The sequence below is a fragment of the Pholcus phalangioides genome, unplaced genomic scaffold (assembly GCF_987345545.1).
Source record: "Pholcus phalangioides strain wild (caught in Gottingen) unplaced genomic scaffold, Ppha-v1.0 ptg000015l_1, whole genome shotgun sequence".
Taxonomy (NCBI): Eukaryota; Metazoa; Arthropoda; class Arachnida; order Araneae; family Pholcidae; genus Pholcus; species Pholcus phalangioides.
The window spans coordinates 24,727,500-24,754,681 of NW_028301608.1; the positions used below are offsets into that span (position 1 = coordinate 24,727,500).

At 36.8% G+C, this 27,182-nt stretch overlaps 2 protein-coding genes across 2 annotated transcripts in view; one reads left to right on the top strand and one right to left on the bottom strand.

Annotated features, from left to right (window-relative positions):
- Positions 1-27,182, bottom strand: part of LOC149075714 (uncharacterized) — a 67,300-nt gene that overhangs the window by 36,473 nt on the left and 3,645 nt on the right. The window lies entirely within an intron of this gene.
- On the top strand, positions 13,058-14,467 carry LOC149075715 (uncharacterized). Its single transcript, XM_089245440.1, has one exon. The coding sequence runs from the start codon at positions 13,386-13,388 to the stop codon at positions 14,133-14,135; it is 750 nt and encodes a 249-aa protein (XP_089101566.1). The 5' UTR covers positions 13,058-13,385; the 3' UTR covers positions 14,136-14,467.

Below are 27,182 nucleotides of genomic sequence, written 5' to 3' on the forward strand. Positions count from 1 at the left end.
TACTGGGTGTGATAGGAAGATCTAATTCCATCGATGATACCAGTTGAGATCGACTAGTAAAATATGTGATTGAAACCATTGAAGAAAGACATCAGTAAACTCGTGGGCCTTAAGTTTCTGAAGGATGCTATGGTTTATAGTGTCAAAGGCGTTAGAAAAATCAATGTAAATAACATCAAGTTGCTGATTGTTATCAATAGTTTCGGTAATGATTTGAGATATCTCTATCAGATTGGTTGCAGTGGAATATAAAAGGTGAAAGATGGATGCTGTTGTCGTGAGACAAAATCGGCAACTCCAAGTCCTATATACTGTTTCATTATCGTCCACGACAGCTTAATGCACAAGCTGTAGTTACTTCTGTTCTGGAGCAATCCGTGAAGATATTAATCTCATCATAGGTGGGCAAGCTACCCACATCTCCCTTCGCACATGACAACATTACCTGGTGTGGTCCGTCATCAATGCTGGAACGGTGGAGCCAGCGACTATGTTTTTGTTCACTGTTGGAAGGTTAAAAAAAGTACATTTTCCGGACTAAAACCGTGCTGCCGGTTAGATATTCAAGATTTGATATGGATATCTAACTAATAATATGCAACTTAGCTTACCCTCAGCTTAATTTTTCGCAGCAAATGGTTATTTACCGTATTTTTCTCGAAGAAATATGGTCAACCTACCAATAGACCTCCTCCGAGAAGTGAAGGTGTGATCCTTTCGACATGTTTTAGGTCGTGAACTAAAAATAATAAATTCAATATTCAATATCGTAATACCCTCTTGCTCTTTTATTCACTTGATATTTGTTATTGCTGCTGTTCTTCTTCCCTAGTGTCTCTCTCCCATTATTGAAGAATGAAGATGTCTTCATGAATAATAAGAGACATACGAGGTAAAAGAGAGAGAGAGATAGGGTACGTCCATAGTGCACCGCTTCCCGCTTCTCGCTTTATTGCTTAAACCGCGGCAGTTGTAGAAGGCGAGATGAACTCGCGCGATTCTAGCCGGTGGTGGTTATAGTGCACCGCTCGCGGGAGCGTCTGCTTGCATGAGCAGTTGGCATCATGGAGCTATCACGTGGGGATATATTGTGTTTTTGTTGACAACAAAAAATATGTACATGAAATGAATAGGACTCACCTTAAAGTTGCAATAGGTTTAGTGTAATCGCTAATTATAGTTAATTAATTAATTGATGATAAATCAGCGATTTCGCTTTTAGTGCCACAACAAATTTTCGATTAGAAAAACGAGAATTAATCGTTACAAAATTTCGTTTGATTTAGTTTTATCGTCAATTAGTTTATATTAATGATAAAACTAAATCATGATCGATAATTAACTAATCAACTAATAACGATAAAACTAAACTGGCCGATAACTAGTTAATTAACGGCAAAATCCGTTGGATTTCGTTTTATCGTTAATTAGTTAATCAACTTAATTAGTTAATTAACGAATTAACGCTAAAATGAAATCCAACGGTATTTTGATTAATTAACGATATCGTTTTTATTACGTCAACTAATTAACGATTAGTATTAACAATAATTAGGCGTCATAAAAACTCCGTTGGATTTAGTATGATCATTAATGATTCTTAATTAATTAACGATTTCGCTTATTATGTCATAACTAATTAATGATTAGTATTAGCAACAATTATCCGTCACAAAAACTCCGTTGGATTCAGTATAATCGTTAATTAACCTTAATTAATGATTAATCACCGATATCACTTTTAGTGTCATATCTAGTTAACGATTAGTATTAACAATAATTATTCGTCATAAAAACTCCGTTAGATTCAGTATTACCATTGATGATCCTTAATTAATAACCGATTTCGCTTATATTATGCCATAACTAGTTAACGATTAGTATTGACAATAATTAATTCTCACAATAGGATTCACTATAATTGTTAATTTTCCTTAATTACTTGATGATTAACGATTTTGCTTTTATTATGTCATAATTAATCAACGATTAGTCAATCAACTCCGTCGATTTACTATTCCACTATAAAACGAACACTTACAGGAAAGTATCCGTTTTAAAGTGCAAGCGGTGAGCCGGTCAAGCGAGAAAAAGAAATAACAATTCATTCCGGTTAAAGCGGGTAAAAGCAGTTTCAGCCGGTAAAAGCAGGTAGGCGGGCGCACTATGGCCGCCCCAATGAGTGTTCACGATCTTTTTTCAGCCGCGATGAAGCGAGTAGCGAGAAGCGGTTCACTATGGACGTACCCATAGAGAGACACGCTGAAACGGTCAAAGGCAGTTTGCAACGCTCGAATTCACGTCACCCTTTCATTGTGACCACAGGGTGCCGGATATATAATAGCACAGCTTAATCACACACACACACACACACACACATAGACAATCCACTGACCTCACTGAAGAGGGTCATTTAAGGAGAAGAAATTGGTCATCCAAAGAGTCACTCGTGCCGACAAAATCTATTGAGGCTTCGAGGAAAGAAGAATGGCCCGACCAGAATACTTTTTGTTTTCACGGATTTATTCACATCATACACATACATACAGAAATAAACACACAAATTTTATTTGTTACTTATTTTTTTGGGGGAAAGACTTTTAATTTTCTTTTTTTCTATGTTATACTCACGATTTCTGAGGACAGAAAGAGGATATGTCATACGAGGGATGACTCATCCAACAAAAAAAATTTTTATTATTCAGTTGCTTTTTCCGTGTGTGGCACGATAACCATAAACACACGTTTTTTTCTATTTAACATAAAATCTTCATCTTCTTATAGACCTCAAAATGAATATGGACTTCCTTTATTCCACACAATGCCATACATTCGGCGTTTGTCATTTCCAGCTACTCAACTTTTGTTAATAATCGGATCTGTTTCATTACAGTAGCGTGAAGGGACTTCACGAGGGCTTCATAAGGGACTTCACAATTTTTTATATACGCTCGTGGAAATTTATTCAAAAGACTTACATTGCTAGATTTTTATATAGTCTAATAATGCAACTCGTAATGTTTCCATACAAGCATTTCATAGCTCAAAGTGACTTCTATTTGCCATTGGGTAAATATCCCTTCTTGAATCCATAACTCCCCAAAACTTTATGCAGGAAATCCAGCTTCTGCAACGGATGTTAAGAGCCGCTTTTTGAGCCCTGCGGCACTGGCCGGTATATAAGTGCGGAGTAAATATTCGATCATCAATGAACCCCCCCCCCCCCCCCCACAAGTATAATAATCTTGGAGGGTCGAATCTGGGGACCAAGTTAGTCACGTAATCGAATACGCACTCGTCCTGAAGACAGAACTGATTTTGAAACGGATCCAACTTGAGCTCCTGAAAATACCAGGCAAATCTATCTGTGTTTCTCAACCTGGGACCCATATAACCCCCCCCCCCGCGGTCCTGGAAAATTCTGGAGGGGGGGGGAGGCCATGGGCGAAAAGCAAGCGGAAGGGAAGCCATGACAGGTGGTTAAAGAGGCCCCAGAGATCTATGAAAAAACTTCAAATGCGAAGAAATCGATCTTTCAAGTGAAATATGGTAAGAAAAAGTAGGATTAATATCAGAAGCCAGCAGAACTGTCTGAACCCATGGGGGCCCATCTGAGAATGATTCGGATCAATAGGAGCATAGAGAGATCGAGTATCATGATTTTCGAGAGTTAGCAAGTATGTGAACTGTTAAATCGAAGTAAACGGGCTACAGAAAAGTACAAGGCCTTAGAACACGCCTTTCCCCCGCACTATTAGATGGCATTAAAACCAAGCCTGTGGGTCAGTTTCCACGAGCTTCTAATTCTTTTTATGAAACACCTAAATTCATCTTCCTTCGAAGTAATAGACAAAACATACCGACATGAAGCAAATTCAACGTCGGAATCATACTAGAAATACACGGTGCAAAAAAAAAATCCCAACCCAAGCTATTTATAAAAAACGACGTTACCATGAAATCAGACTTCTCAGGTATTTTTTGAATTTTTAGTCTTTCCTATTGTATGAAACACTGTATTCAAAATTCATACCTATCAATATAGTAACAAAAAATAACTTCACGGTCAGTGAGAAGACCATAATCCAATTACCTAAACCCTTCATCTCATCTACAACAAAAAAAATAATGTATGGAAACTTCCGCGTTCTCTCACCTGAACATTGTCAGAAAAATAAAGATTTAGACAACAAGAAACGTGACTTTTGTTAAGATCGGGGAGTTCAAGTTCTTTGGGCGGGAGCAAAAAAAACTACTATGTATTATATTTTTATTCTATAAATCGTATCTCCATATATATCCCTACCTAAAACGGAATCAATGTCGGAGAATAGAAATGACGGAAGAGAAAACTTTCTTTTTGATGAGAGAGATAGATATACACGCTTCGAAATACATTTTTTTTTTCCTCCTGCTTTGTAATCCAGTGATTTTTCATGATCTAAAAATACGGGTGTCGAGCCGGAGAATAAATGCATGTGATCAACTCACCTGCAACAAATACCGGCAGGTAATGCACGGGCAGTGGCGTCATCAATCAGTAGATGGCAACATGAGAAAGAGATTATTATTTTTTCTTTTTGAAAACAGGTTAAAATATGTTCTTTCTTAGGACCACATCACTCTCGGTTCTTTTCAAGAAAATGACATCACACAAAAAAAAATGACACAGATGGCTTAATTTACTCTATTTATGCGTGTGACGGCCATTTCCTTTCTTGTAGCCGTTTAGAAATGTTAAATGAATGAGTAACAAACGATTTTCACTATCTTTTTAAAGCCTCATAAAAGAATAATCTGATGAGTGATCAATCAATATAAAGTAGGAAAAATAAAAACATCCTCATATTTTTCTATGACCAATTAGTGTCCCTTGTCTAAAACCAGAATTTCTCCTAAACGCTTTTGAGCTATGTAATCAAGAAAAAAACGCGTGGCATAGCTAGCTCAGTTTATGTCCTCCATAAAAAAATTAGAGTTTTATGTTTTGATTTTATGATATCTTATTCACAAGTAGCAAGCGTGGATCTAGGTTTATACGTGGTGGAGGGCGAATTAGAGGAAGTAATGGAACATACGATGAGCATACGTCCCGTAGTTAACAATACGGAACATTTTAAAACGCTGGATCTACGGCTGACAAGTGAACTCATAAGCGCACAGATGGAAATTTTTTCTGATTATTCTACGGCTCTGCGTGCAAGAAAAATCAAGACGATCCACTTTCTCGGCTGAAAGTCGCAAAATGTCTGATATGCTGCAGATGATATCGCAAAACAACAAACACCTCCAGACCATAGAGTTATCCTACACAAAACGAAGAATTACGGAACGCCATGTGCAGTTAAATTCCAATCGCTGATGTCCAGGAAAGAAGCCATCACTGTGATATGCTTAACCACACGAGTCCAAACTAACTTTGAAATGACATTTCTTCGAAACAGAGACAGATAGAAAGATGAAACAAGTAGTTCGTTTAATGGGCAGGCTCAGAATTTCCAATAAGCAGGTTTGCGAAATTAGTTACAATTTTGGCTAATAGATAGTGCCACAGTCTCGGTGCCATGACTTTTAAACAGAGGGTGAAATTTTCCTTCGCAAACATGGGTTAAATTCCATTGCGGTTGATTGAAAATGGTCGCTTTGCCTATCAATGGCATGACACAAGTGAAGAATGAAGTTTAAAGACACTTTCTGCCATGTCTGTACCACGATAGACGCTTATATGCCTCACAAATGAACTATTCAAGCTAATAGAGTTAGAGGATTCGTACTGTAAACAAATGGCATCACAGAATAGATAATGAAATTTAACGTGTGACACCCTCTATTGGTTAAAATTGTAATAATTTTTTTGTAAACCGGTGCATTTAAAATTTCTGCACATTTAACATACCAATTGTTTCACGATTCAATTTTTCAATCGCTGTTCAATCCAAGTCATTTTCAAAGTTGGGGATTGTTTTCTGAAACGCCGTTTACCATATTGGTATTTATTACGCATAATGCTTCCCCCTGTACTACTCGCTATCTGGAAATAGATTGAAATCCTCTATTATCTTGTCAAGCTCCCATTATCTAAAAGTACGGACGATTCAGAAATTATCTACGGATAATAGATTAAGGAAACGTTTCAAAATATTTCTTCCAAATATGAAGATCGATGTTAGTATTAACGCCCATAAGGACCAAGCGGCCGAACTTACATACACACAGAAACTGAACATTACACAACTGCTAAAGCACAATAAAAAAAATCTTCTTTATGGTATTTTTTCGCGTTATTAGCAAAAACTTTCGTTAGATAATCACATTTTTTAGAGATAAGTTGGAAAACTTGATCCACCACGGACAAGGAAAAAACCTAAAAAATTACAAGAAAAGCTAGTATAATTGCCGAATTTAGCCGATTAATCACAATTTCAAGTAACAACAATAACAACATCCCATTGTATAAAAAGAGAATTGGAAAAAAACGGGGGATTTTGCTCAATTTAGCAATTAAAGGTTTATTTTTCCTAAGAGATTCTCCTTGTTTAACGTTCGAAGTTAGCACGGGCGGACATCTTATTATTTTCAGTCACGTTAATTTGGCAAAAAAAAAACTTCAACTATCACCCAACCTCGTTCATTGTGCAGAGTTTTAGGGACGACGACGACTACTACTACTACTACTCCACCATCTCAGCATAACTATATCGTATAATAATCATCATATCTGGAAACCGTGATACTCCGTGGTAACAAGCCGAGGTCACGATAGGTTTAATAAACCTTTTTGTTTTGGGCTGCACGTCCACACACACACACACACACACAAAAACTGAAAGTTATCTCGAGGGCCTCAGCCCGGAAGCGTGCCTTTTTCTAAAAAAGCAGAAGAAAACTTAATCTTCCTGATTAATGACTGAACGATCCAAAAAAGATGAAGATGATTCAGATTCAGAGCGTATAAAAAGAAATGATAATAACTTTTCTTTTCTACGGCCTCGTTATGTGGAAAGTTGTTGAAGATAACTTTCGTCACGGTTCGAGAGTAAAACAAGAGAAATAATGTGGAGAAGTTTCTTCTTCTCTAAAGATACCACCATTTATTTTTACGGTGAAAAATGTAAAAAGGGTCATCAAGGTAATTCTTTTTAAAGTAACTGTATAAAAACGTGTCCAAAAGTTTAAGAATAATGCACGTCTTTTTTTTCTTTGTCTGTTTGAGCTAATGGTTAAATACCAATGCTAATTTTAGTTTTTTTTCAGCTTTAGGACATTGTGAAGAAATGTTGCATGTGCGGAAGGTCATTCCGTGTCTATTCATGCTTTTCTGAGGCTAAGTCTAACATAATAATCGTGTTTGAAGAGATTATGAAATTTTCGGAGGTTATGTACATACATATTTTAAACGAGAAGGGGAAATTTTTTTTATGGCCTGGTACTGCATTTTTCTGCGAATAATCCGCAGATGTGAATTCTGCAACATTGAGAAAAAATATCATCGTAAAGTCCGCAGCGCTGGGTAATGCGCATGTGTTTTTGCGAGAGAAACGCAAATTTTTCTGTTCAGAGGTTTGTACACCGTAACATCTTTAATTAAACTGATTACTACTACTATACCATACATGCACCTCGTTCATATTCTTCTGTGGAATTTCTAATGAATGAGTACGTGTAGTAATGTGCGTATACGTTTTGTGAACCTAACGTGAAGTTTTTTTTCTGTATAATGCTTGTTATTGTGCTGCCATCTATTTTCCGAATATGGCAATTAAACTACGTGTGGAAGACCTTTCTTTTAGAACAATGTGGGTTTTGGAAAAAATGTGTAGTTTTAATTATAAATACCTTATAAAAAACAAGGAAATCCAGTGAAATTTATGAGAATTTTAAAACTTTTTGAGATATTTTATATGATGTTCTCAAAATTATTTTATTTTCAGCATTTAATGGGTCTCAAAAACCTCACAAGATTCTCAGGCGATACACAGGGCTTCCTTGGTTCGTTAGAAATGTCAACAGTAGGAAGGATTCAGGTGTATTAAACATCCTAAGAAATTGACAAAAAGTCTATCCGAGTCTGAATTTCAGCACCTTGCTGAAGTTTCTCCATATGATAGACAGAAGTAAGACTAAAGAGACCTAAAAACTATTAATTTACATATGCCCAGACCTGCGGTGCCGGGTCTATGAACAGCTTAAATAATGATGGCAACAGAAAGTAAAGGCACAGAGCTCTTGAAGTCGAAATGATCCTGCATGCCAGCTGTTCTTGAATACTATTTATTACGGTGATTTTCATCATTGGCCCCTGATAAGATTCCTTTTTTCTAAAATATATAATATATGTGTTACGAGTGACCTGTCTTTGGCTTTCTTTCGGTTGAGCTGCAGATGTTTTTTGTGATACTGGTTGATGTAAATAAGAAGTTGTAAATACATTAAATTGCAGTACATTGTAGACATTGCACGTTGTATTCATGTTCCCTTGAGAATTCTGTCCACTGGCTGCGGTCAGTGTGACTATGTCTGTTCTCTTTTGAAAAAAAAAATTGAAGTTGAAGCCCTTTTTGTGTGTGGGTAGTTTAGGTGAACTTAAATATTCATCCACATTATTATATATTAAATGTTATTGCAAAGTGCACAACTGCTACAGGAATCCGCCGAGTTTTGATGAACAGGGATTGAGATGGGTTATGGCTACCCATTGGAACCCCATATCACTAATTATGGTTTTCGGTTTTCAGCACTTAGCCAGACATTGTGGACAGAAAACTATAGCATATATTAGAATAGTTTTGGTACTGTATGTTGTATGACTTATCTGTGCAATGAGTGTTAAGGTGATGTTGTGAAACAATACGTGAATTTTGGCAAAATATTCAATTTTTTTTCTTCAAACAGCAGCAATGATGAAGAATCTGCAAAATATTTAATTCTGAAAATACAGCCGAAGTTCTAGTTCATTGCACAGCTAATGCTATCTGGAACACTATTGAAAAATTAAATGAGAATATCCTGAAAAATTTCTGAGAAATTTAGTTTTTATAAACGAGGGAAAAAAATAAATCTTCAAAAAACGCGTCTGAAAATTGTTTGCTGCCTTTGAAATTATTGTTTCAGATGATTTAAATCAGCCATAACTTTATTTTTATTTATCGCATGTATAAGAATAAAACCGTTTTGGATTCTGCGTAATTTTTTCTTTCAAATTATAAAACCATTTTCGACACTTTTCGAACGAATTCGTCATTTGAAAGTAGTCAATTGCCTTAAAAATTATTTTCCACAAATTATTTCATCAGCATTTTCCATGGAGACTAATCTACTTTTGACTGTTCCAATCGCCATGGACGCAATTTTCACAAAGAGTCTCCGGCATCTATAGAAAACGGCAAGTCTCCCAATCAAGATAATAACTCTTATTGAGAGAAATTGTGCACCCTCGTGCTTGACATGCTCTAGGTCACTCTTTCGGCCATTCATGTGCTTGCACAAGCTTTGCGTCACTCTTATGGTCATTCACACGCTCGCACGGCTCTAAGTTATTTTTCACTCTTTTTGCCATTCACATGCTTGCTCACGCTCTAGGTCACTTTTTAATCTCACTCACGTGATTGCACACTCTTTTGTTTACTCACATGCTTGCAAACTCGCCAGGTCACTCACTGACGTAGTCCCTCGCTCTCTGGGCAGAGGCAGATTCGTGGTTATAAAATTTTGCCGCCCTTCTCCCATTATGACTAATCCCATTGTCACTAATTTCCTTAGCCGCTCATTCCCGAAATTTGCCGCCCTAGGCTATTGCTCACCAAGCCTCCCCTCCCGTTGATTACGCCATTGATTTCTTGCACAATCATTAAGTAATTTGTACAGTGGGTCTCATTAATGTTCGCAATACCCCCCGATCAAGTAGCACAATGCTAGTTGTTGAGTTAGGAGACATATACAGAACTTCGCCGTGGTATTGAGTGCGTTACCTAATGTCAAAAGAACTTTGAATAGCATGTCTTTACTGTCAAGGCACGTTCTGACTTCCTAAACGAAACACCGTTTAAACAAATCAAGGAATGGTGTTTTCAAAGTCCAAAGCTCTTCTCTCGTTTATAAAATGTAATGGGAAATGTGATCTCCTTTCCTTTCAATGCTCAGGACTTTGCAGATTTAATAATGACAGTTATAGCATGCAAGTTATGCAGCACACGTACATAAATTGCACACCTTTTTTCATCGCACAGACAGAAAACCTGCGCTTTCTACGATTGTATGCTTGAGAAGTCACTCTCTCTCTGTTTTTAGCGTGTTTCGTCAAAATCTCTGCTTGCAAATAACTGTTCTGTAAAATAAATCTGTGTTGTCCTTCAAATTGCTTCGTGCTTTGCCATTTCGAGTGCTTGAGAGAGACATTATCCAGAAAAATCTAACTTTTTAGATTCACTGATGGTGTAATAATGGAGAACCGCAGCAAACAAACTATTGTCTGAATTTCAAATGTTTTTTCCAAGTTTTTCCTTTGCAGAAGCGTTTAAATAACAGTTTTTTAGAAACATTTCCAGAAGCATTAGAAAAACTTTTAGGAGCGGATTATAAAACGTTCACTTATCACGTACAATTTATATTTTGTTCCCCTACGAGAAAAGCACTGCAAAAGTATTTTCCTGAAAACTGGGAAAAGACCTCGACTATGAAATCCGCGAATACCGATGGCCGACCGTATACGATAGTCGTTATATGGAAACATTTGGAACTTATCCTACTGGTCGTTATAATGGAATGGTCGCTATACCGTGAGGTCATCATAACGAGTTCCGGTTTTATTTTCAAGTATCAAGCGCAAGGAAACCGTTTGTGCAGTGCTGAGATATCCTCAAACCAATTTCATTCCACCAGGGTCATTCCACCAGAATATATTTCGGCGATAGATATTACATAATGTGCGGTCCACTCTTCTCTTTCCTACCCGATGACCTAGCTAAAAAAGAAGCGCTAGCTGTCCATCTATCTCTCTTTCTCCTGCAATTCCAGCAGATCTGTAAGGGCCGCCACTCCTTTTGTTACATTTGACCTCATATGCTAACACTCGCTCCATTTATTCGTATGTATGTATATAAAAGAGCAGTTTTCTTTGTCAAGGCACAATCTTTATGTCTGGACGAATGTGATGAAGGTGGGCTAAGTTGGAAAAAAAAAAAAAAGAGATCACCAAACTTGGCTTCTTCTCCTCCTCCTCCGCTGAATATCAATGACCCACGGCCATGCATTTGATGGAAATCTCGCCAGTTCCTTTATTGTTTGCGAAGTGGATCTGTAGGAGATTCGCTATCATCTTCTCGGGCAATTTGCTGTCCGAGAAGGAAGGTAGGTAGGCGTACGTACGTAGAACCTATTCCGTAGGTCGACCCATCCCCACCCTAAGGCGGATTATTATCACCCTCCTGCAAGATCCAAACGTGAAATTTTGATTAGGCTCATTACGACCAAAAAATGAAGAAAGGAAAGGGGCCCTTGTCTGTCCACAAAGCGTAATGAAAGGAAAAAGGTCACGGTAAGAAAAGAGATTATACGAACTTTATGTTGACCTTTTTTCTTGTTGTTCTCTTGTAATATCATTTATGTTACGTCCAGGGGAAGTGGCGTTTGTAGGAGGAGGGGCGGCCTATTTTTAATGGGCCTCCGTGGTCATTTCTACGACGCACGACGGCGGCCGCGTGCCAAAGTACGAGGGCCAATCCAATTTGAAGAAAACAATGAGCGGACTTCGGGAAACGTTTCATGAAAGTATAAATAGCTCCTATTTTTTTGTTTTAATGAGGAATATGAAGGTGAAAGGCATGTGTCACGTGCTGGTTATAGGGTTGTCAAACGTCCCTCGCATACAATGACTTTTTAACACCTGCCTTGTTGCGAACCCTAACCTTCAGGACGTCTGTTAATGTCCTGTATTCATTATGAACTCTTTTTTTTCTTTCTACTCTATGGAAGAACAAAAAGTATTGTTTAGTTCCAGTTGTGACTAGCATTTAAATCACTTGACTGTCAAAGTGAGTGTAGGTAAAACGAGGATTATACTGGCTATATTCTGGAGAGATCGACCAATTAGATCTTATTCTCCGAATGGGATGATTGAACTTGTAGATGAGGTTGGAATCATCAAGTTATTATTCCAAATGAAAATGAAAGGCATGAGTCAAGATGTTTCATAATGGTATTAGGAATTGTTATTTCATTCTTTGGATCGAAGGTATGGCAATTTATTTTTTAATGAGAATCTTAGGGGACCCCCTACCCCAAAATTTTTAATGATTGGACGTTTGCTAATTAGAGGAAGTATATACAAATAGTAATGAGATTTAGTCATCAGATTTAACTGGCACATCCCCTTTTGATCCAAACCTTAAGGTGTGGAGTATCTTCAAGGACGCTAGAACATTTAAAGTACAGTAACAGTACAATGAGGGGTGGGGGGGGGGAAGCAGTTATTCAGAAAAGGGCAGTTCTTTGGAATCAGTTCAGAATATGCTCATTTTTGTCGACCGAATTGTTAAAATGGGGGAAAAAGCAAGAGGGACAACTACTTGCACTACTTAACCGTAAACATGTTATGGTAAATGTGATAAACCGGTTGTTATGCATAATTACCGATTATTGTGCATGCTCACTAATCGTTTGGTAAGTTTGATAAATTTATCACTTTTAACAGCGACTATTCATAACACCCAATCGTCGTTGGTAAATTTGATAAATTGATAAAAACTAAAAAAAATGTCACTTTTACCGGCGATTACGCATAGCATTTAAGCATCGTGAACTAGTGTTGACTAGTGTTTTCTGCCTAACATCACCCCTTTTTTCTTCCAATTTTGGCTGATCGTGATTCATGCTATATCGCGAATTGGCTGGCCAAAGCCCGAAATCAAGAAAAGATAAGACAGATTGGCTAGTCAATTTACAGCGGAATTAGCCAATACGCGAAATGGCCGGCTGATTCGCAAACTTGCCAATTTCAGTTTTCGGCCGTAACATTACACCATCATGGGGGTCCCCGAGCCACCTATTAAGCTGTGGCGTCGCCGCCGACGTGTGGGAAAAGAAAGCCACTTCCTCAGAGCGAGGATTGATGTACGCGCTCAAAGCGCCATCAGGTGATTATTCTAGTTATTGCGCAGTTCGTTTCTCGTCATGTATATAGGATGTTGTGTGAAATAAAGTCCGTCCCTTGTGTAAGATATGTCTCTGTAACTACACGCAACCGATGCATCTCATATATCCCGATATTGGTGACCTTGGAAAGTCTGATCATCAGTTGAGACATTATATCTAAAAAAAGAAACAGCGGACGCATCTCAACGGAAACAACACGTGCTGTTGAACATTCTCGCCCACGCAAAAGCGAAAGCATGGCGGACGTGGCAGCGGTAAAGATACCACCGTACAATTTCGCCGATCCTACACTGTGGTTCTTGATGTGCGAATCAACTTTCGAACTGGGGATTCCGAAACCGGTAACGGACAGTCGCACAAAATTCAACTACATAGTGGCCCATCTACCACCGGAAGCAGCTTCCGTCATCCGCGATGTCATCACGAATCCAACGGCAACAGATCCCTACGGACACGTGAAATCGGAATTAATCAAGCGCAGTGGTGAATCGTCACAGCAAGAGATACGGAAACTTCTCACTGGGGAGCAACTCGGTGATCGTCGTCCAAGTGAACTTTTGCGCGTCATGCGGCGTCGCGCGGAATCACACAGCGTTCCGGACGAGCTCATGTTGGAACTGTTTCTTCAGCATTTGCCAACATCTGTGCAATCTATCCTGGCTGCAGTCACACCACTAACGTTGGACAAAGCGGCCGAAATCGCCGATCGTGTCATGGACGTAGCACCACAAGCGGTAAGTGCCTGTTCTAACTCTTCCGCGAATTCCATCGAGGAACGTTTGTTGTCGGAAATCGAAAAGCTCCATGTGCGAATCGACGAGATTTCCCGAGGGCGAAGTCGTAGCCCGTACCGAAATCGCTACCCGCGACAGCGTAGCAGATCGAAAAATCGCGACGAGTGTTGGTATCATCGACGATTCGGCACCGATGCCAAGAAATGTGTCTCTCCCTGCAAATATTCGGGAAACGAACTCAGCAAAGAGTAGAGGCGACTTGCTCTTTGCCATCTACGTCACGTCGCCTGTTTGTGAAAGACATGAAAACGAATCTATCTTTCCTCGTTGATACGGGCAGTGATGTTTCGATCTTGCCGGCAAGCCTTTCTCAGCGCAAACAACGGCCTGTTCAAGCGTTCGCAGCCGCGAATTCATCATCCATCGAGGTGTACGGCCAACGTATTCTTTCCGTGGATTTCGGCTTGAGACGAAATTTTTCCTGGCCATTTTACATCGCCAATGTGTCAACTCCTATACTGGGTGCGGATTTCCTTCATTATTTCGACTTAGTCCCGGACCTTCGCAACAAGTTCCTACGTGACTTGAAAACGAAATTGAAACGTCCCGGACGCGTCATGTATATAGGATGTTGTGTGAAATAAAGTCCGTCCCTTGTGTAAGATATGTCTCTATAACTACACGCAACCGATGCATCTCATAATTCCCGATAAAGCTTTGAAGATCGAATACCCAAAAGACTTCCTCTTTGGAAAAGTCTCTCTATAGAAAGCAAACAGACCCAGAACCAAATTTATTGCAACTAGGAAAAACAAATCGTGAAATTTCTTATTTGGAAGATGGGTTGCAGGACTTCAAGCAAAATTTCCGAGACCATAAATCTATACACTAAGTAAACTAGAGACAATAAAGATAGATCGCCGGAAAATTCCAGAGAATGTGTTTTTATTATGCATTATGTACTAAATTCACAGTGTAATTTCTTTGAAATAAGTTCTGAGACCTGTCAGCTTTTCTCTTGGGCAGGGGGAGGGGGAGAGGAGAAGGCCCATGAGCCAACCCTAACAATAAGCAAATACGCGTACACATAAAATTTACCTCACAGTTCAAACCCATTTTTTCACCCATTCATCCACTCAAATTCTTAAATTATTTCCCAGAAAGAACCGAATCAAATTTAATAAGTCAGCCACGCACGATAACCCATATTATAACGCCGTACATAATGAGCACTTGAATAAAAACGCTCCTAATAACAATAATAACAACAGCACTAAAGATGATGATTATACGGTATAACAACAACATGGAAAAACTCTTTAAAGGAGGAGTAACACACAAAATCCAATTGAGACAAACAAAGAAGCCAACCCTACCGCGTATAAAGAAAAATATACGCAGACGCGGTTCATACCTTAATCCGCCCTTTCATCCGTTACCTTTTTCATTTCGTAATAACGTTGTACTCGTTTATAACGAGCGGCGTTAAGAACCGCTATCGTTTTCTCTTATTTTCGTTTTATACGTCGACCTTCCCAGACAACGTTCTCTATTTTTTGTTTTTTTTTTAAGTATCAACGCCATTGATGTGTGGCTGATCATCTTTTTTTTTTCGCTTTTACAAAAAGTGATCAGAGCCTCAAGCCCAAGGGCCATTAAACCCACGAGCCCTAACTCTCTTTTTTCCTTTAACAAATCTTTTTTTCCCGAGGCTATTTGCGTAGGAAGTGAAACGCGTAGGATTTAAAAGAAACATGGAATACAGCTGAGAGATTAACTTCTCAGGAGAGTCTGAAAAACCATCAATGCCATCATCTACCAGAGTGGTGTTTCCACTTTTGACCTGACCCAGGGAAAGCAAAACCCTCTTCTTTTTTTTCTCATTCTCTTTACCTTGAAAAGTATCATCTCAATATCATCAAAAATCCATACCTTTTTTCTTTTTTAAGCTGGTAAAACGGTAAGAAACCAGATGAAACTGTTAACCTCTCTGAAATTTTGTTCCCCTTTTAAACGCATCGCTAGCCAGCTACAATTTTGTTGCGGGTAACAGCAGATGGTATACATATTTACAGGTACGACTTAACACGGATATTCATGAGGAAATACTCGTACATTTATGCTAAGATAGCCAGATAAGGAATAACTCTCGAGGGATTCCGATCGTGTTTTGTGATCACAAAACGGAATACATATTGTTCATGGATATTTTAGTGAAAAAACGCTGGAGCGTTTTCACCCGTGATGATAAGCACTATTTGCCTCCTGGTATCTGACGACGTACCATAGATTGATTTTGGTTTTCGAAACCAAAATCAAGGCTGAATAAGTCAGGCTGAATCTTAAGGCTAAAATATCTCCGATATTTTATCCTTAAGGAAAGGTCTTGCTCTGAATGGGTAGATGTTCAAGAAAACTTTAACGAAAGAAAAAAAGTTCGTCCCTCTCCTGGAAATGTAGAAGACTAGCGTACTTCTAGAAATGCGCACGAGACTGATCGTATTTTAAAGTGTATAAGGAACCCCCTTTTTGTCAAAACTTGGTTCCCAAAAAAATGGGAGGGTTTCTTATACATTGATAGTATTGTAGATATATAGTTTGAACTTATATATTACATGAGTAACTTATATATATGCTTTCCAAATTTTTTGAGCCCTAAAAATCGGTGGGTGAGGATTCCTTACATACGTTAAAATACGGTACTTCGATTTGGAAATGCTTAAAAGGCTTGCTTATCCTTGGAAATGAGCAAGAGGATCACATACCGCTAGAAATGCGTAGGAAGATACGTACTGGATAGGGAGACTTGGGAAATTTCCTTTTCCCAAGAAATGAAGAAGCTTCCTTACTCCTACATTGTCGAGTATCACAGCAGGCTTACTAAACTCAACCTCAAATGCTATAGGGACATCATGAAATTCCGTAATGAAAAATGACCAACTAAGATCACATCAAAATATTCAAAAAAATATTTTCATACATAATGTCAATTTTCCACGAATCAAGCTGGAAACTGATTTTCAGTCAACCAAGATCTAAAAAAAAACCTATTGAAACTCAAATAAACGCTCAAAAGCTCTAGACGAAAATGAATATCTACATTGAATGTCAAATCTAATTGTTATCTTCAACTCAAAACTGCCAGAGGACATAAACTGCAACTTCCTGGCAACATGTCTAATGAAAAATCGAGAGGAAAACCCCAACTGTAAGTTACATCTCAGAAGTGTTGCACAACAACCACAACCATTTCGTTTGAAGATCTACTTCATTCTTTGATCCATCACCACTCTTTACCGATACTAAAACATGTTATTCCACTTATATACAAGTATATGAAAAAAAAAAAGAAGATAGAACCAGGTCAATGAAAGTATGCTCAAAGTTCAAGCTCGAGGCCATGGTAAGTAGTTAACATCATTAAACATCAAAGAGGATCACTTTCTACAAAGACTTCATCCAAATATTCTGCCGGGGATTTCGACGTCATAAAGAAGATTAAAATTAATCCTACGGTGGTGAAAGAAATTATAGGGCCAGGTGAAAAATGGTGATTAGAAAAAAACGTTGCCATCAGAATGTTTCCGATTATTTTTTTCAGAGATGATGACTTCGATGGGAAATGATACCTTGAAAACTTATTCACAAAATTTTCAATACGTTTCCAGTAAAAAAAATGAATTTCTTTCATCATTACTAGAGCCCAGATTATATGCACTTAAAAAGTGACAAAATATGCTCTAAAAATATGGAAATATGCACTTAAAAATGCTAAAATATGCGCCGCTTAAAATGTCAAAATATGCACTTAAAAATGCCAAAATATATACCATCTTTACTCACATCCATATGTTTTATGGGTATCTTTTTTTCAGCCACCATATAAAAATGCGTTTCTTACTTATAAAATTTCTCAAATAGAAAAAATATTTCGAGCAGGATCGTATTTACTGTCTTTAACTCCTCCACTCAGCAAAATATTCAACGCCCTTTTCCTGCCGAATTCAACTTCAAAAATATTTCTAAAAAACGCCACCGAATATTTTACACCAATTTTTGACATTCGCCATGGATTTGTCTCAATTTTGTATGCAATTTTAAAGATATGTTTGAGATATAAAAATTATACAAAAGCATTTTTTTTAACATTAACAAAATAGTGCGTGTTTCAGAAACAAATGATAAATCGTTGTAGGTCTAGGTCATACAAGAAATGGAGGCAAATTTTCTCTTACGAGAAAGATTTATTTTGTTTTGGGGAAAAAATTTCGTGGGACGAGAGGTGTCATAACCGGTCATGAAAGATAATAATATACTGTTCCTCATATATAAATCAAATCGATACATTTGAGAAAGAAAAAAGAAGCAACATTCTCTTTTTACATTTTTTCCAACACTGTTGTTATGAGATCTCCACCCACATTCCATAGAAATGAACTTTCTTCTAGAAAAAGTCTTCCGCGTTTCCAAAGAATGGAAGAAGTTACGTGAATACAAGTAAAAAAGAGTTAACGTGGATGAGAAACTACAAGTGATATTTGTCTAGGGTCAGGCAACATGAAACATGTTGACCAACTGTCATCCTTCAATCGAAGGCGGACAAGAAGAAATAAATGTTTTTTTTCCCGCTGTTTTCATAAATGTTAAAAAAACGAATGGTAGTCAGTAGAGAACAATAGAGATGTGAATTTGAGCCGGTCTTCCGTTTGAAAAAGTCTCTTCACAGAGAGCATGCAGACTTTACAACACGATACTGGCATAACTTGAAAATTCACAAGCATTTACCATCTTCGCTTCAAAATATGGCAGACGGATAGCAGCACCAGCAAGAACACGAAACAAGCGCAACTCTGACAACATAAGGCGTTAGTGGCCACACGTACACACAGAACACACATTCAGACAGGCATTCCGGTTTGTGCGATTCGTTAGAAATTCCGCGGAGGAATTCGTACGAGGTACATGTACGGTTAAGTAGTAGTTTAGGGATACAAAACGGGAGGGGGGGGGGGTATAAAAAAACGTTATATACGTGAGTTAAAACCAGTATTAACTCAATTTCGAATTTTTATTCATGGAGTATCTTAAATAAACGCTTCTCTCGATTGACGCTGTTAGTACCACCATAAAATGCATTTATAGGTATTTATTTGCAAAAAAAAAAACCATTCTAATGGATTAGTTGATGATCTCAGCCACCTCGTTGGGCATTTTGCCTGTTGAGGCGTTGTATTTGTATTTGAATGAAATTCGCTAAGTTGTTTCATCTTGTAAAGAGTAAGTAGTTCACCGCACAACACTTTTGTGTACTACACAGAAAGTAGCTTCATGTCAACATCATTAACACTTTAAGAGGGTAGATAGTGTAAAATACCGATGTTATTTAAAACAAAGTTACCGATTACCAATATTACCGATGTTACGAAAGAACAAAATTATGTTCTTTCAATTCAGTAACTGGATAGGACCTCTACCAAAGCTGTACAAAGATTCTTCTTAATAAGGGTTTGGTCTCGCCCCTGGAGGGGGTGGGGGAACGGGAGATGAATACATGGTTTGAGAGGACGGTAATAACTAGAGCCCGGAAGTTTTTAGGCAAAATACCATAAATGAATTTTTTTTGCCTATTTTTAAACCTTTTAATGTAAAAATGCCTTTTCGAATTTTTCCTGCCGTAACTGCCTTATTTCGATATAGTTTTATGATTGTCAGTGAATTTTAGAGATCATATTCTGTATGACTACGATATTTTAAGCATTAAAATCTTCAAAACAATTGCTCATTTTAAAAATTTTCAGTTCTTTTAGTACAAATTCTTATCAGAAGCCTCCGTCCTCCCAGTCAAATTTGAATGCAAATAGGTGGAAGTGTCTGAGAGATCGACGTCTGACAAAACAGTGTTGTCAAGCATAAATGACAAAGATTTTCAATATCTCCAATATCTCTGCAAAACATAATTTTCAGATAGTGCAATCAACGCACTATCAAACTCATATCGATATTGTTAGAGTTCTAATTAAAACATAACTGCAATTATTCACAAATTATTGTTTTTAACTTTTGCTAGCATTATTTTGAATTTGCTAATTATGTATTTAGTATTTAGACCTAAACCCAAAGAATCACAGCTTTTGTGCCAGCCTATTTTCACAGTTTTTAGTTCCTAAACTCCGAACTCTAGTAATAATCATTATTCAGGATTCTTATAAGTTCTCCAAAACACGATCTTCAATTTTTAATTCACTTCATAGAATTCCAAAAAATAATATGAATATTCCGCAATATTTATCTATGAAATACTAGTAAGTATATCTGACAAATTCAATATCCGATACACGGACAATTAATTTATAACTGGTTTAAATCACCTTCGTATAACCAGATTTTCTTCGAACCTGCTGTAGCGAAAGTCTTGATCTCAATAAAGCCGGTCAAGAAAAGCTCACAACTGTGCATTGAAATTCTCTAAAAAACTCGCAGAAAAACAAGAACGAGCTGTTCTATATCTGAGCACAGTATAGCGTGATGATTATTCAGATCGTATTATTATTATTATCATTATTACAGCGAAGACATATCATTACGAGATGCATCAATAAGCAGAAGCCAATTACAAGAGAGAAGATATTCATGAATACATAATTCGAAAGGGAAAGTGCTTCTTTTTCTGTTGTTGCTGTTGGAGGAAGAAATGGCATTAGAGGGTATTACTCAAAAGGATGTCTGTGCAGTGTAAAGTTGCGCAAGGCCACCACCACTTTTGACTGATTTCGTAATCGCATCTGTGCTGAGGGTGGAATCGAGAAAGGAAAAGACCTTGTATGGACATGCACCTAAGAGATGAGGTAACAAACCATCTCTTTTTTCGTTATAATTCCAATTCTTTCTCAGGATCTCCGGCTTCTTTTTATTCCCTGAAATGTTATTATTTAGTTTGGTCTGTTTGATTATAATCGAAAAGATCACACTACACTTATATGGAACCAAGGCCGGTGGGACAGTAGTGATTACTGTTGCTTTTTTGCAGAAAGAAAACAACACGATGTATAAGAGAAGGAAATGATTTCAATCAAACACTGGAAAAATGAATATAAATTTCGTTTTGGGTATATGTATGTATACTCTATGGATATTGTATGTATGGGTATGAGAAAAAAATTTTGCTGTTTCATATATAACGATGTATTAATATGATAAAATAACTATCGTAATAAATGCATCATAATTTGTTGTTAAGTATATGTCAATTATCTCCATTTTCAAGATGTGTAGGTTTTTCATAATGTATTTATATTTCAAAAAATGACCATCATGCATACAGAAAAACTACGTGTGATGGAGATCTTTTACATTCACATTTGAATTTAGCACTCCAAATATAGTATAAAAAACTTTTTCATTCATATTAAAAAAAAAAAAGTTGAAAATTATGTTGAGACCATAATTATTATTTGGTGTGACTATTGTGGTGATCGTTTTTCTTTGTTTTCTAATCTGGGATTTTTGTGGGACATGGAATAAAAGTAATTCAGCGAATTCATCCATGAATCTTAATTCAAAAAAAATTGAATAAAGTCCTCCTAAATAAAAATCCGGTTATTATATATATAACTACCGATCATTTTGGTGGGTTTGATAAATTTTAATAATTTATTGCATTTATCGGTGATTATGTATAATTTCGAGCTCGTATTAGTGAATATCATAAATCGTCGATGAATTACTTGAATTTACCGCAAATTTTGCTCAAACTTCAGTCTAGGATGGTTTATTGGATCGATGATATTGATTATGTTTGAAAGTGTTGATAAATGCGAATAAAGCTAGCATCACACAAGGCTGATAATAATTTATAGGTTTTTAACCTTATAACGAGAATTTGTTCCGACATTTGCAACGAGAGGGTGTTTTTTATCATCCAAGTGACAACATACGATAATTTTTGCAAACATGTGACATTTTAATCGACCTTCATGGCAGGATATTTTAATATCTTCAGCAGAACCGTTTTCATTCCTTTTCTCCCCCAATAATAGATACGACGTTGAGTTTACACGAATTACATTTCAGTTGGAACTTTTGTAAGAACACATTAATTCCACACCAAGAGCTTTGATACTTCGATAATTATTCCATAGCTTAATGATGAATAGTTGCGGCTGCCTACACACAGCTATATCTACATATTACTGTATAACTATTAATAGATTATGATCTAGATTTAGTTATCTAATTATACTATATTGCTAACTGAGGAACCGAGAGAGAGTGTGTTTCTTCCTTTTTCCGGACACATCCATTCCTGTGAACACTTCTATACGGCCATAAAGAGATGTGAGGTGGGATGGGTCTGGTTTTTGAGGTAGACAGATCAGAACGGGGGGGGGGGGGGACTTTAATTATAAACACCCTGTACTATACACAGTGTAGATTAGAGATTTTGAATATTTCTGCCGTCGCAGGCAATACCGTTTCCTTACCCATGATGTGGTTGAAAGAATGTTCCACCGAACCCAAACAAACGTGGGTGCGTATTTCTTTAATATAGATACAATTGGCGTTCATTGTAAAGATCCCCCATTCCGCGGAAAACGGACATTATACTAGGACGTGGTTATACCAAACGTTTTGTAAAAAAATAGCTTAAAAAAAAAAAATATATATATATATATATTGTTAAAGATTCAATGTTTCTATACGAAAAACTGAAAAAAATTAATTATGTGATTAATTAATTTGTTTTAAGTAAATTGATGTGTAATAAATTAATTATTACAACTGGAAATTGAAAACAATATACATATATATATTTTTTTTATTTTGAACGGAATAAAAAAACATTATTTTTTTAATGTAAACATTCGGTTAGAAAATGATAATAAAATTGTTATAACTAATTCTTTAATTTCAAGGTCAAACACTACTTTGGTGAACGAAAAACGGATTTTTTGGTAACATTTTTTTTGAACAAAAGAGGTGATACAGAGCTGAGTTTCGACGTTGTATTAGATCGAATGGTATTTGTACGCCGTTATATTGAATTAAAAAAAAGGGGTGAATGAGCAAAAATTCGGAACTTATCGTACCGGTCTTTAAAATGAAACGGGAGCGTCATCCGCGTTTTTATCGCAACACCAAAAAATGAATTTATTCTGCGCCCCCCCCCCCCCTACGAGAAAACCCTGGGATTCCAGTTGGAAACCTATACTATTACAGACCTTTAACTGAGTACGAGATTATTTTCTGTTGTTCAGTTTGAACATAAGCGAATGCCAAGGTGTCGTTAAAAAGACAGCAAATAACTAAAAAACAATATGAAATTGCAGTCACATATTTCAATCGTGACCAGTGTAACTCTCGTGTTTATTTCAAAAGATTCTCCATCCAATACTGAATCCACTTTAAAGATCATCAAAATTTATTACATATTTGACATCATTTACGACGTGTGCACGGTTTTAGTCGGCACTTCAGATACATATACCTTTTATTCATAGATGTTCACGTGCCATCTCTACGCAAGTTTGAAGTTGTTGGAGTTACCGGTTCCTCCCCCCCTCCCCCCTTACATTCATATTCACTGCTATCTTACAAGCTATAACAAAAACCTTTGTCTTCTCAATAAAGCATGAATGAGACAAGTGGATGTAATGAACCAGATTAAGAAGTGATGAACCATTCAACTACAAATAGACTTCCTCCATTCAAATAACGGTCCACACACAAGAAGAAAAATCAAAACAACAATGCACAAGTACGAAAAGAACAGAAACTGTTACTTTGGAGAATAATAACATTAAAAAAAAAAAGAAAGAAGAACACATAAAAGAATAGCGAAGAAGATGAAGAGACCAATGGTTGGTTGGGCAATCTCATCAAGAGAAATATCTGAAATTACGCTACGCGTGGCTAAGTATATGATTACGATTACGTGTTCCAGATGAATGATCCGTACACATTTATATTTTTTGCCTTTGGTTATATGTGTGTGATGTCCTTCTCCAATCCAATCTCGAATAGGTAGGGTACCATCCAAACGTGCTGGAAACAGTACCAGAAATAATGATGGAAATTAAAAAAAGGAAGATATAGAAAATACTTCTCTTCCCAGTTCACAGACCTCGAAATAAGAAAGACATAGTATAAAAGAAATGGTCGAATGTCCATAGCTATCTGTCCTCGAAAGGAATTCCAGGTTTTCAGTTGTTATCTCTTGATCCTCACCCTCTTTTTCTTGGGTGAGGCTGGTGGGGATCAGATACAAACACGCGACTGACTTTGCCGAGCAGCGACAAGAGTTTTCCAGCAGTCACGTGACAGAGATTCGAACACGCACATGTATGTACGTGGAGAAAGATCTTATCGGACATGCTCACATCTCACTATAAAAAGATGGACGCGATTGGTTACCGCCAAAGAACGAGATCGAACGAGGTGATTACGACAGAAAGCAAATATGTGGGCGTGGTATGACGGCCTCACTGGATGTAATTCTCAGCTCTGATATTTCTTTTTTTTGCCGTGGAGTGTCAAGATTGAGATCTAAACGAAATTGCTCAAGATTAGACGAAAGCGAATACATAAATATGTTTAATTCTTCGATGTAGGTATAGAGTAATTTTTTTTAATATTATTTATTGTAAGAAAGCTTAAAGGGGTGACGAGATTGTTTTGAACTGAATATACATCCGAATATTCGACTGCACGGATTATCATTTCTTATATAAATATTCACTTATTTCTATCCGATGTGTTGCAATTTTTCCACGGTATTTAATTGGAACGTTGATCAAGTGCACTCTGAGCGCTTAAGGGAGCACCATGGTGCTCGCGAGCAACGGGTTGAAGATGCCTGATGTAAACGTTGTTATGGTCTCAGATGGACGAAATACGTAGGTGCTGGTAGGCTTCATTCGTTGCGTTGGATGTCATATGTAGAGTGGAGTAATTTATTTGAGCAATCATCTGCTCTGCTGCCTTTAACATAATATTGTATTCTTCAATATCAACATTCTTATTTTCCAAAACATTTCTGTCTTTTTCAAAAAATGCTCTTGACTTAGGAACTCAAGAGAAAATTTCAAGACTACTTACTACAAAAGACTTGCACGAATGGATAGTTCGGACCTTCCAAATTGTCGATTAAATCCGTAATTTTCCTACAAAACTCAGAAACGAAACTCGTGTTATACGAGTAAGAATTTCATTTTCAAAATTGAAAGAAGGCTTCCTGAACCAGGCACATATTTTGCAAAATAATCACGTACGGTAATTTAGTTTATGCAAGGGAATATTGGTTTTATCTTTGGCAAATAAAAAATAGTACGCATGGAACAAGTACCAAGTAAAACTAATTTTCACTTTAAAATGTAAAGTATCGAAATTTCTTGAAAATATATTAAAAGTCAAATTTTTGAATTTATTCGTCAAAATTTGCAAATTTTTTGCATTTATCGCATCTGTTTCGTGAATATGGAAAAATTACGTATCCCTTACTCATAAGTAGAAATGGAGACAAATATTCGGCTGCTATTCGGCCCTTTTGTCAAATAATGCTTAGGTTGTCGAATGATGCTTCGGTTTGGCCGAATAATGCTTAGGTATTCGGCCGAATATCTGTTTAAATCCAAGTATATCAAACTAATTTTTTAAATATTATATCAATTGTAATATTTTTCTTAAATTGAAAATTTACTGATCATATTTTATTGTGTGGTGCATATCTCTTTCTGTGAAAGAGGTTATGTCAGGGTAAATTTCAAGGATAACGAAAACAGGAAACTGAAAATAGAATCCTACTGAAATAAGGTGCAAGGGAACATGAATTATACAAGTTCACTACTAACTAAAGGATATACCTAGACAAGATACATATTGAGCTACTGAAAGAGGCAAAAGGAACAAAAGACATCTAAAGAGTAAAAATAAGAAAATAAGTCATAAATTTTATGATGCATTTCTAGTTGAGGGTAAATAATGGTGGGCATTTTCTTAATTAAATGTAAAATTGATAACAAGTGTCGAAAAAAATGATTATGTAAGTAATACAGTATTAAAATACAACATATCGTTAGAATTGAAATTTGACTGTCAGTATCAGGAAATAAAAATCTTTGAATTGCCATTTCTTTAATAATTATTTAAATAATGAATCGCATAATCCAAAATTCACACTATCAATCATTTGAAATTACCAATAATATTATACACATTTTTTAATTTTATTTTCAATTAGAAGCATCAGTTTCATTTATAATTGTGATGAATTTTAAGAAAATTCATATTCGGTATTCGGTTATTCGTCCAAAAATCACTATATTCGTCCCATTCTTACTCATAAGGTATTGATGTCTTTTCGGTGATATCTATATATCATGAATCGAACACAGAAACATGTTCATGGGAAATACACAAAGAAATAAATCGAACGATTTCGTCGGACATTCTCTTTTGATCAGGCTCATGTCATAAAAACTCGCTGATGCGTGGGCTTAAATTGTTTGTAAGTGGGTGTTAAGACTCAAGATATGTATGGAGACGATGTTCCATGTTCGTTGGAAAAAAACTAGTTTCTTTTGTTTTTTACAAAGAAAAAACATTATTTTAGTCTCCCGATATTCTTTGAGGCACGTGCAAGATCTCAATCCAGATAACGTCCTCCCTCCCTCTCCCAAACATGAAGGACGATGGCTCGTCTAGTGTTAAGACTGACTTGCGTGCGATATATATAAGAATAAATAGGTGTATCTGAGAAATACCTAGAGCAGGGGACGTAGCCCCAGCAACTTGGGGCCTTTTAGAGGTTCTTGGAATTTCTCAAGGGGGCTTATATCCCCATATATGGAGATGATACGTGTTATTAATAGCGATGGGTTTTCAGGCAAGGGTCGCGGTAACACTATGAACCTTGGTTCACGGGGGGGGTTCAGACAAGGCAGAAATTTATCATATTTATCCATGATGTGCTTAAAAAATTGCTCTTTTAAGGTAATAGGGCATTTTTTGAGATACTTGTTTTACAGGGAATGGTGATAAATGTAGATTGTGAATGTACATTAAACACGTAAGTCAGGAGGGTCTTCAACCTTCCAGATTTTTAGCGGCCAGGAAAAAGTTTCCATTAAGCCCGAGGGCCAAGTCGCACTGCGGTAGTGTGATTCACACAGTAGCGTCTCATTGGGTGGGCCCAGTGGGACCCCCATTACTCGAGTCAAACGGGGGAACCTACTGTATATTATTAGAGAATCTTATCCTGAAATTATTTTTTTCATTAGGTATGAATTTAATCAATTCTAAAAT